Below are 10,774 nucleotides of genomic sequence, written 5' to 3' on the forward strand. Positions count from 1 at the left end.
TGCAGTTCTCGGGATCCCAACATAATCAATCATGCAACTAAAAATTGCAGAAAATATGGAATACTGCAATACCATCTCGATTGCAGATAATCATACAACCGAAAAAATATTTGCTTCTACTCAATTTATGCTGGTTTTGAGTTCCAGACAGCATTAAGACATGTTTGCCGTCTTAAAAATACCTTTTCAATCCTTATGTTTATGATATCTAGAAATTATTTTTATGTATCCTTCCAGACAACGACTAAGCACAAACAAAATTCTGAAGGCAACATAATTTTGGTGAAGAAACTCTTAAAATTTCTATAAATACCCCAAAATTGTCTCAAGCATTCTCTTGCAGAAGAGTTATAGCAACTTGTCATGTGCTCCCTCGACGAGCACAATATGGAAACCAGGTTGACCTAACTCACTAGTTAAGCTACAACAATAATGTATTGCCTCAATGTTGCATTTCCATACCATCAGAAATAACCACATCTTTTATCACTTGCGTAGGGAAAGATCAACATGCAGGTAAGCCACACATGCCATGAAAAATAAGAAAAACACAGAAGCCAGCATCAATGGCTCAGCAAGCATGAAAATTGGGTTGAAAGTGTAATAAACCTGCAAAAAAGGTAATGGGGAAGGACTAGGTTAATGGCCAGTATGAAATGTACAGTAGCGCAAGGCAGTGTGTAAGTTATTCTTCATGTTGCAAAGATGCCTAGAAATTAACAACAATTTGATCTTATTGCATGACTAAGGTTCATATTTAGATCAGCAGTCATAACCATGTTGGCACTGTAGAATACATGCAATAGACTCACAAACATCACCTGGAAAGGGGAGTTGTGCTCAGGAACAACATTTTCCTTTTCCAAAACTACCACTGTTCTTCCAACAACATCGAGGTATGAATAACTAGTCTGCATAAGCCAAATGTAAGGATATTTCAGGTTACAAGTTGGCAACATATTCAAAGGAGGTACATCACATGTTCCTAACTTTTTTTTACAAGGCTGAAAAACAACACATAGGGTCAAATGATCTATATGCTTTGGAAAGAAACAACCAGCAACGCGCACACATCTACACAAAGGAAGTTTTCATGTCATAAGTGGGTGTCCACATTTCTGCATGATAGAACTGGTATGTTCTAAATAATTACCTCTACTCGTTGTTCCACAGGAAAAGGAACCACAGAATGAGGCTCTTTTGATCCCTCTGGCAGCACCACCTGAAATACAACATTTTTCTGCATCAGCAAATGTTTCGGCTGGCATTTTAGACAAAAAATCTGAAACAACAAAGCTGAGCAATTAGATCATAACAACAATGGCACAAAAACCGAGTACTAAACCCACTTTAATAGTCAACTTGTCTACCACCGTCCCTGTAAGAGGACATCCAAAACTAAAGTTGAGGTAACGCCTGCCATCAGGTGACTCAAAGAGGAAGTCTTGCAATGGTAGCCCGTATCCGATGACAAAAGTGGCTTTCCAACCTCCAAATAGCGGGTACCGAGGTTCTATTTCCAGTTCTGACTGCAAAGAACATAGGAATTTAATGATAGATGGATACAAAAACAACATGCACAGCCATAGCATTACAAATTTTCTGCATTATTTTCTTTAAGTGATATTCTTTGTATTACTAAGATCGCTTTTTTAATTAAATCATGAAAGTTCCAGTAGAAAGGAAATCAGAATTTCAAAAAAGAAATGAAGAAAAAAGGAAAGAAAGAAAGCAAAACTCTAGCACACCTTAAATCTGCAGTTCTTCATCATGTTAGTGATGGATTATGGTAAGAAAAATTACACCAAATCTAATCAAACATCACATTAGGGTGGATAACTCGGTCTATCTAGAATGCGTATTGCACTATAAAGAACCAACATAAAAATAGAATACTGGTCATTTTTCTTTTAGACAATTTTTAATAATATTGTTAGATTTTAGTGTTTTATGGGGGCATTGTAGTGGTCATCACTCAGAAGCAAATAAATTCCAATTTGCATTACGAAGTATGACAGAATCACATAGAAAGAAGCTAGATTCGTGAAGCATGACAAATGTACACAACGTAATATCTTGCTAGTGGAGAAAACCAAACACTCCTAACAAGTACACTTTCAGGACAAATGATACAAATAACCTTCTCTAGAGTATAATTCAATCTTATAAAAAATCTTATGGAGAAGAAATTAGAACACACCAAACATAAGAGTTTCTAGAGAAATGATATAGATAATCTTCTCTCGTGGTGCTCCTTCAACTGCACAATTTAATATCTTGTTTTTCACATAGTTAAAATAAAAAAATTAAAAACACACACACACACTTGTTTTCATATATTTGAAAAAATGCACACACAGAAACACGCACACTCAACACCAAGTCCACAAGGCTATCATGCTATATTGGGGGGCTAGGGAGGATATGATGTTTGCAGTCTTAACTTCACATTTGAAATGCCAGTTTCTGTAACTTCAATTTGCTCTTCAAGTTTGAATGTAACATCAATACCATTGAGTCAAGGCTTGCCATCCTAATTCTTATATAATGGAGAAGAAAATATAAAATACTATTAAGTACCTTTTGGAAGTCTGCACGTAAATGTGATGTTGATATATTGCCTATCTCATCCCGATAGTAGACTGAGTGAACTCTAGGGGGCAGTCGTGCAAGAAGATGCCTGAACGAAGACGCACTAAAAGATGGTCTAGATTGATAATCAAGCCTGCCATATAAGGTTCAAATGAAGTAAAGATCAGAAGGGGAAAAGAATACTAAAATGTGTAGCAGGAGGGAAAGGAGTCTTCTTAAGTTTTTTAAAGATATCATGTTCTGAAGTTAAAAAGGGTTAAATTGTTCTTGAAGCAAGGATCTCTATAGTTTACTTTGCTAATTTTCTTTAAAAATAAAAAATAAATAAAGCATGTTCAGACAAAACAGTCTTTTCCTTGACAATTTGGCGCAACACTTCCAAATTTGTGATATTTTAAGGAGGTTTCTGTGCTCTTTTCATGATTCGAAATATGATTGGGAAATTTTATTAAAAGGAACCATGTCTATGAATCACGCAATGTCAATGTCCTGCTATATCTGACAAATTTCTCTTCTATATTTTGTTCTTGTGGTTAAGAAGGTTCGATGATCAAAGGAACCCCTCCCCCCAAAAAAAGAAAAACACACAATAAAAAAGCAAAATAAGAATATATATTGGTTGAAAATATTGCCCCATACAATGCAACCAAGGTCAATAGCACAGCATCTGGCTAGGACTACTAGGGTATCTAATCCCATTTGTTCCCCCAGCTTTCATCTCCTAGTGTCAGTGTCAGCCCAGCCATTAGTGCCCTTTCTGATCTCTACATGTTTCACCACTCCACAGAAATTCCCCCTGCTCCTACTGTACTTAGACAACTTGTGTTTGTTATTTGTACGCAGAATCACTAATTCAAACTGAAAAGTACAATGATCCGGTAGAAGTGCCCCTTGTTTGAAAGAGAGAAGGAAGATTTATTCACATGTCCCATTGGATTTCAAAGTAGCACGATCTAATTCAAAAATTTCACTCAATTGAGCACATTTAGCATATTTTTTCACATTAGCAAGATCACTATAACTGATTCCATTGAGTTCGCCACCATAGAACCCAACAATTACACCCTGAAAATTTATAATATCTGCCCATTCGCAATAAGCTTGCAAATATTTAGTTAATACTTATGTTACTTGTGTTTTAGTTTGATTCTGTCATCTGTATTTGCCTATACAAGTGTAAACTTCACTCAAAAGAGGAAAGCTCAATATTCTGAACCATCTTTTACAAAATACATAAATAATGTTCACTTGGAAATGTGGGGGAAAGCACAAAAACTATAACATGTGGGGTTGACAAGTAGGTTCAACGTGTTTTCTTCCTAGTCAAAACTGTTTATGCTTGTCAAAAGACAAGACAAATCTTCGTACCAAAAAATTCCTTTGATAAACATAGATTGAAACAAATGTCAAATTTAAACCAAGAGAAAATCCAAGGCTGATAATGCTGACCAGATAGAAATTCTGTTACAAATTTTACAAGGACAGGAATGAAAATGCCAGTTGAAAGGAGTGCCCAACCAAACCTTGAAAATACACCTTTGTGTCGGGCACCAGCGTGAACTAGCCTGTAATGCTCAGTGATTTGCAGGCTGCCCCAATGAGATATTTCCACTTCACGCACAAGCTCCTCAACAACAGCAAATGGATTATTATTCTGAAAATGAACAATTATGGGAGAAAATGAATATGAAGGGCGGTCCTCATATGGCCCATACTTCAGTTCTGCATTCGCATGGCTAGTGGGTTCCACTCTAGTAAATGATTCCACCCTGGAACTTGGTAGCTTAATATAAGTTTTCTGTTGTTTTATATGATATGGTGACAATATAATTGCACTATCACGGTAATATACCAACTGAGCCTCTGACTGGCTTATCTCTACTGGGAAAGGTTCGAGAGAATGTGTTAATATATAAAATACTTCTAATGTTACAGTTTCACCAGTGCTCAATGGTTTAAGCAACGATATAGAGAAGTATTTAGTTCCATTGGGTGCCTCAGGTTGCTCAGTTGGGTTCACGCTAAGTGATTCATAACTTTTTTTCTTCCGTTTTCCCACAGAGGTGGCTGCTTTAAGCAATGCTAAATTATCAGCTTGGGTAGGTGGGAAAGCAAGAAGGATCTCTGAAGCGGGAGATGTCCCAGTATTTTCAACCTGAAAGAGACACATCAGTCAAACACACAATTTGCATGTGGATATATGAAAATAGATAAATAGCATTTTAAAATTAAACAGTTAATTTCCATTAAGCTCATTCTTCGAAAATGGGCCCGCAGTTGACTGCTTGCCTGAATTCATATTTGGACAGGCACTCACCCAAACTAAAAGAACATCCCAGGTAACAAGGCTCCCAGCTTTGCAACTCATCAACAACTGATTTGGTAAATTTTGTGTGGAAATTTTGGCATAAATGGTTGAAGTTTGAACAAATAATTTGCATATTGGTTGATGTTTATGAAAAATATGTCCACATAAGCGGTCCTAGTACGTGGCCCATAAGCAGAAAGCAAAATACTGCAAAATTAGATTCAGACCTTCAAGGGGAAAAGAAAAAGAAAAGGCCATGGATAAGCATTGTTATAAAAACCAGAAGGCTGGCTGATAAGTAAGCAGAAAAGAAACTTTAAAATTGGATTCAGGCATTCTGCGCGCATGTGTGAACAGGGTGGTGGGGGAAGAAAAATCAAAAGCCATGGACTAGCATATTTATAAAACTTAGAAGCTCCAATTTTTAGCGGCAATCAGCATACCTGAATATCCCCATAAGTAATAAAGTAAAATTTGTCTGGTTTCACCAATCAGTGAACCAACATTATATCTTACAACCACATGAAATCCATGCAACAAATTAAGATTAAATTAGAGTACCATAAGAAAGTGATACCTTCAAAGTTAGGAAAACATTAACAATGTGTGAAGTCAAGTCAATCTGCACCAATTACAAGCAACCGATGGTCAAATTCATAACAGGGAGATAAGTGGTTGACATTCAAAGCAAATGTAAAAATAAAGGCACTTTCTTTTATGCATCAAGCAGTTAACTTCCTGCACACAGTTTTTCATAAATTCATAATCCATTTGGCTGCACCAAATTGGATTTGATATGATATCCTAATCCAATTTCCATGCAATCAAACATTCTGCTGTTGCTGTAGATTGCTTTAGCTAATGTAATAACACAATACATTGTGGTCTGTAGAGCGGGATTGCAATAGCAATATAATATGCTTGAAAATGCAGTATGCTCTGAATGCTTATATCAATCTCTGTGTGTGTTTGTGCGTGAAAATGATAATGGCACTTGCATATTAAGAGAGGGTGTTGGGAATCTTGGGATGTTTCAAAATTTAGAATAGATTTTCATATAATAAATTAATGACTAAAAAGTTGATTATAATGTCACAAGGCTCTATTTTTACTAACAAGAACATGCCATATGGAAAAATTTTGAACTAAAACTTCATATTCCAAGACTTAGTATTTTGGAATGTTCATATCACCTTGCGGTTTAGCGTAATAGCATTTATAGAATGATTTTAACAAACTCTGGGTAATGAGAAGATTTAAGTCAATTAAAAATAGATAAATAATATAAAGTTATAAATAACATAAAGTTAAACCAACAAGTTTTTAGAACAAACAGAATATCTCCAACTCCACGCAATCAAAAAACACAGCCTCAGCATCATCTAAGTTCCACTGCCAGCCACGAAGAAATTTGGAATCCAGAACATCCACAAAATTTCGAATTGTCATTTTCAGATTTTTTTTTTTTTAAATTCCACTAAAAGGGAAACTAAGGGCTTGTTTGGTATTGTTTCTATTTTTTTTTATGTTTATGTTTTCGTTGTTGAGAAATGAAGAAACAAACTATGAAAACGTGTATGTTTACGTTGCAAATTTTCTGCTTCTGTTGGTTATTTGAAAGGTTCAAAAACTAAATAATAGAATTTATGGTTTTCAATTGCTACAATCCTTTAATATCTAAAACTAACTTTTTGTGGATTAAATATTTCATTTTAGATTAATTTTAAGTTAAAATAAAATAAAATAACCATGTGAATTCATAATATAATAATAAAATTAAAAAAAATTCAGAGATTTTGAAAAAAATAAAATTCATTTGACATATTTTTTCAATTGGTCAATCATATTTTATAATAAGATTGTTCTTGTAAGTTTGTAACACTAAAAAGTGAGTTTGAAATATAATAGTTGGGTAATATATTTATAATAATTTCTATTTTTATAATAATATTCTTGATTTGTAATATTTTGTATCTTTTTATTTTAATTATTTCTAATTGTTGCTTGATTAACACAAAAATGAGCACTTGTTCAATTAAGTTTTTAACTTCCAATTACTAGTTTCTGGGTTTTCTTTTCTTAATTTTTACAGTCATAAAGTGATACAAACGCCCCTAAGTCAAACAAGCCAACTGTGACATGAGGCCCAACAGGGAGGAGGTGTTCATCTTCTAAAATCAGGAGTCAAAATTCTAATTTATTTTTCCTTTCTACATTTTCTGGGCTTCCAAAGGAAGCGATAAGCGAAAATATCAGACAAAAACACAAAAACCCCCACGGGAACAATTTCTGATAAATGTCGCAAACACAAAGAAAAATTGATGGACTAAAATTGATGCAATAGGGAACTTACTCTGCGTTCCGCATCGACGATCCGGAGATCCTGCGAAGAGAGAGGAGAGGATCTGGAGAGTAGAGAAAGATGTACGAAGACTGAGAAGACGAGGGCGACTGCTCCCCCGGCTCTGAGCATAGCTTCCATGGCAGTTTTTCCTTCTCTCTAGGCTCTAGCTTGACGACGACCTGGAAGACTACCATGTATGAGAGGATACGGTTCGTGGGCCGTCTTGGGAACAAACATGAGCCATGGGCCGATAACTGGACGGATCTCGATGGACCAAGATTTGGGCACCTGCCGGGCCCAGACACTTTGGACAGATCGTTTTGGGCTGTCTTCTTATTTTATAAAAATAGGGTGGTGTTCGAAATTTTTTTAACACTCAATTAATCTATTAAGTAATATTTTTTTTTCATTTTTTTATAAATATTATACCTAACATAATTTCTTTTTATTTGTATTAACGCTGTCTACTACCCCAAATTTGATTTGACAAAAAAATTTAATACACTATAATTTTTCAAAGTATGAAATTATGAGTTTATATAAACAGTAACTTTAGAATTTGAAAATAGATTTAAAGAAAAACATGTATGAATGTATAGATAATGTATGTGTTTTAGTAATACCTTCAGAAACTAGAAATATTAATTGTTTGTTCATTTGTGAAAAAAAATATTTTATTTTTTATTTTTAAAATTAAAAATGTGCTATTTTGTTTTTTAATTTTTTGACAAATGCAAATAAAAATTGGGAAAAAAAACTTTTTGTTGTTTTTTTACAAATTGAAAAATAATTTGACATTTTATAATTATTTAAATTTCAAATTTTAAAATAAAAATTATCATCTATAATTTAACAAGTATGGGTTGGTTTTAAGAAATACGAATGTAAATTGAAAGCATGAAAATGGAAATGCGATTCATCCTAACTTTTATCTTCATTGTTGGTTAACATTTTGTCTAGTATCAACGCTCCATCCTCTAACAGAGATCTGATAAAATGATAACGTAATTCAATGTGTTTGATTCTGGAATGAAATGCAGTATTTTTTACCAGATGTATCATACTCTGACTGTCGCTGTGCAAAACATTCATCTCTCCTGCTTTACTCCGAGTTCTGTCAACAAACCTTGAAGCCAAATCATATCTTTACTGACTTCTATCACTGCTACATACTCAGCTTCTATAGTGGATAGGACAACAATTTTCTGTATTCGCGACATCCAACAAACAGCTATTGTGCCAACAGTAAACACATATCCAGTAGTGCTTTTGTGATGCCATAAGCAAAGTTGAATTTATTCCCCTTAACATCAAAGGCAACAATTATTTATCATGTATTCTTGATGTTGATATCTGTAAGGGAATAAACAAATTGGCGGAAAATTCCCAAAACACAAAACCTATGAGAAACAAGATGGAGACAAGCACACACCAAAGAAAATAATCACACGCACGCACAAGCCAATATTTACGTGGTTCGATAATTTTATATCATGAAATTTAAGTAATAAAAACTGTAGTATAAATTTCATTTCGTATGAAACCTGTCATTTCAAAATCCTGGCATACAGCCGTCAAATAAAATCTAACTGTTGACCTTATAGGTCATACCCGGTTTTCATTATGACAAATACTCTGGTATTAAATGTCTATCAAATTTGTGTACAGGTTCATATTAGTAAGATCGTATGATGACACATGTTATCTTGAAGTAAAAAAAGACCGAGAAGATTCACTTATTGTAATTTATATTATGTTTTATTCGGGTCTGTAATAGTTAAATAGGAAATGTCTGTAATAATTAATGTATATCATGTATGTAGAAACTACAAGCTCAAAGGCTTTAGAACAACTCTAGGTCCCTACACATCACTTGGAAATCAAGATACCTTGTCGACCGACGCCAGGGCTTTTAGGCTAAGTTAAAATGCCTAGACCTTGGAAAGACCCTAGGATCTTGCACTTACACTTAGAATAAGTCCCCACTTTCAAATATGCAAATTAGGGGAACATACATTTATCAGGTCCTAAAATAGCAAGGTTTCAGGCGACCGAACTTTGGTGTTGAAAACACCTAGGTCGACCGAATCGTTGAAAGGTCAAATAGTTGACCTAACTTCGGGCGGCCAAACCAAAAAAGACTTCGCCGTCCTCGGTCAACTGAACTCGTATGCTCACCTTTTCCACCAACGCGGGCGCTCGAACTCTATGTTCAAAATACCCTCAGGCAACCATACTCAGGACTAGGCGACCGAACCTCAGACAAAATGAAGTTCAGCCACCCGAAGTTCAGACCCGAACTTCAAAATTGTTTTTTTCTTATTATGAGTGTTCAACTGACCGAACCTCTCGGGTTGCTTAATTTTTAACCACGGTAACTCGGGTTAATTAAGGGTAAATTGGTTTTAAAATTCATTAAACAAATTTAATTATACTTTTTGTGTCCTAACAGTTATATTTTTGTTAAAGGCTATATATATACCTTCATTTGCAAAAATTAGTGAGATATTAGGGACTTGATTAGCCAAAAATTTCCTCTAAAATTTCCTAAACCATATTTCTTCATACACATCCTATACACTCATACATTACCATTCTCTTAAGAAATCGAAGTCTTGTGAGTGTTTATTAATTGTTTTAGTGTGCTAAAAACCCTCATTGATTTATTGCACATTTGATTTTCAGATTGAGGGTTGAGCTAGGTTTTTCCACCGATTTTATTTAATAAATCTATGTGTGGGAAAACCTTATGGTTAAGTGGGTCTTTGCATTATTATTGCAAGACTCATTGGGTTTGTATTTTTTGTTGTGCAAAAATATTTTTACAAGCTTATATTTGAATATCTCTTTGTGCCTATATATTAAGAAAATAATTTTTAAGATATTCTAAATTTCTCTCGGTACAAATCTTTGAAACCCTAAAACTGTGATTGAGATTTATCTTTACATAATTTCAAAGATTAGCTTGTAGAAACACTCTTGTGCTTAAATTTGAGATAATCATTACTTTGAGTGTTGATTGCACATATACCCATTGAACTTATAATTCTTACATTATTGGTGTGCATTGATTATACTATGCTGAATCAGTACATAGTCTGCTTTGTTGAGAAGCATATTTCTATGTATGCAAAAAATTATATTGATTATTGTATTCCAGGCTTGGGCCTGAAGAGTGAGACTTGTCTTGGTAAAAGTCTCGGATTGGCTTAGACCCGGTTAGGAAAGTTAGGTGCACCATCCTGGTAAGGTGTGATTATAGGTTGAGATCAACCCCATTAGTTGACCTGGTTGTAATCAGTGCCGTTCCACCCATTAAGTGAGCATTAGTGGAATCATTGGGTTTACAAGCTAGAGGCGGGGACGTAAGCACTATTGGTCGAACCATGTATATTAGTGTTTGGTCGAGTACAATGTTGTAAATATAAAAATGTAAAATGGTTCGTTATAGTAACACAAACCAAATAATGCTTAAAAGATTTTTTAGATGATATTATAAGATACAAATATGAGAGAAAAATGTAAAATAT

The 10,774-nt window shown here is 34.4% G+C and overlaps 1 protein-coding gene across 1 annotated transcript; it reads right to left on the bottom strand.

The window, feature by feature from the left end:
- Window positions 1–277: 277 nt before the first annotated feature.
- Window positions 278–7,550, bottom strand: LOC131165663 (dolichyl-diphosphooligosaccharide--protein glycosyltransferase subunit 1B). The gene is made up of 8 exons (XM_058123640.1): window positions 7,254–7,550; window positions 5,478–5,522; window positions 4,116–4,747; window positions 2,581–2,725; window positions 1,350–1,529; window positions 1,154–1,222; window positions 822–911; window positions 278–609 (listed from the first exon to the last, which is right to left on the bottom strand). The coding sequence occupies exons 1-8, from the start codon at window positions 7,380–7,382 to the stop codon at window positions 487–489; spliced, it is 1,413 nt and encodes a 470-aa protein (XP_057979623.1). The 5' UTR covers window positions 7,383–7,550; the 3' UTR covers window positions 278–486.
- Window positions 7,551–10,774: the final 3,224 nt, after the last annotated feature.

Source organism: Malania oleifera, chromosome 10 (assembly GCF_029873635.1).
Source record: "Malania oleifera isolate guangnan ecotype guangnan chromosome 10, ASM2987363v1, whole genome shotgun sequence".
In the NCBI taxonomy this organism is placed as follows: Eukaryota; Viridiplantae; Streptophyta; class Magnoliopsida; order Santalales; family Ximeniaceae; genus Malania; species Malania oleifera.

Coding starts and splice junctions, on each gene's coding strand:
- LOC131165663 (XM_058123640.1), bottom strand. CDS start 7,382: ATGGAAGCTATGCTCAGAGCCGGGGGAGCAGTCGCCCTCGTCTTCTCA. Junction 4,748..5,477: donor ATGTTTTCCTAACTTTGAAG/GTATCACTTTCT, acceptor TGTCTCTTTCAG/GTTGAAAATACTGGGACATC. Junction 2,726..4,115: donor CACAAAGGTGTATTTTCAAG/GTTTGGTTGGGC, acceptor CTTATATGGCAG/GCTTGATTATCAATCTAGAC.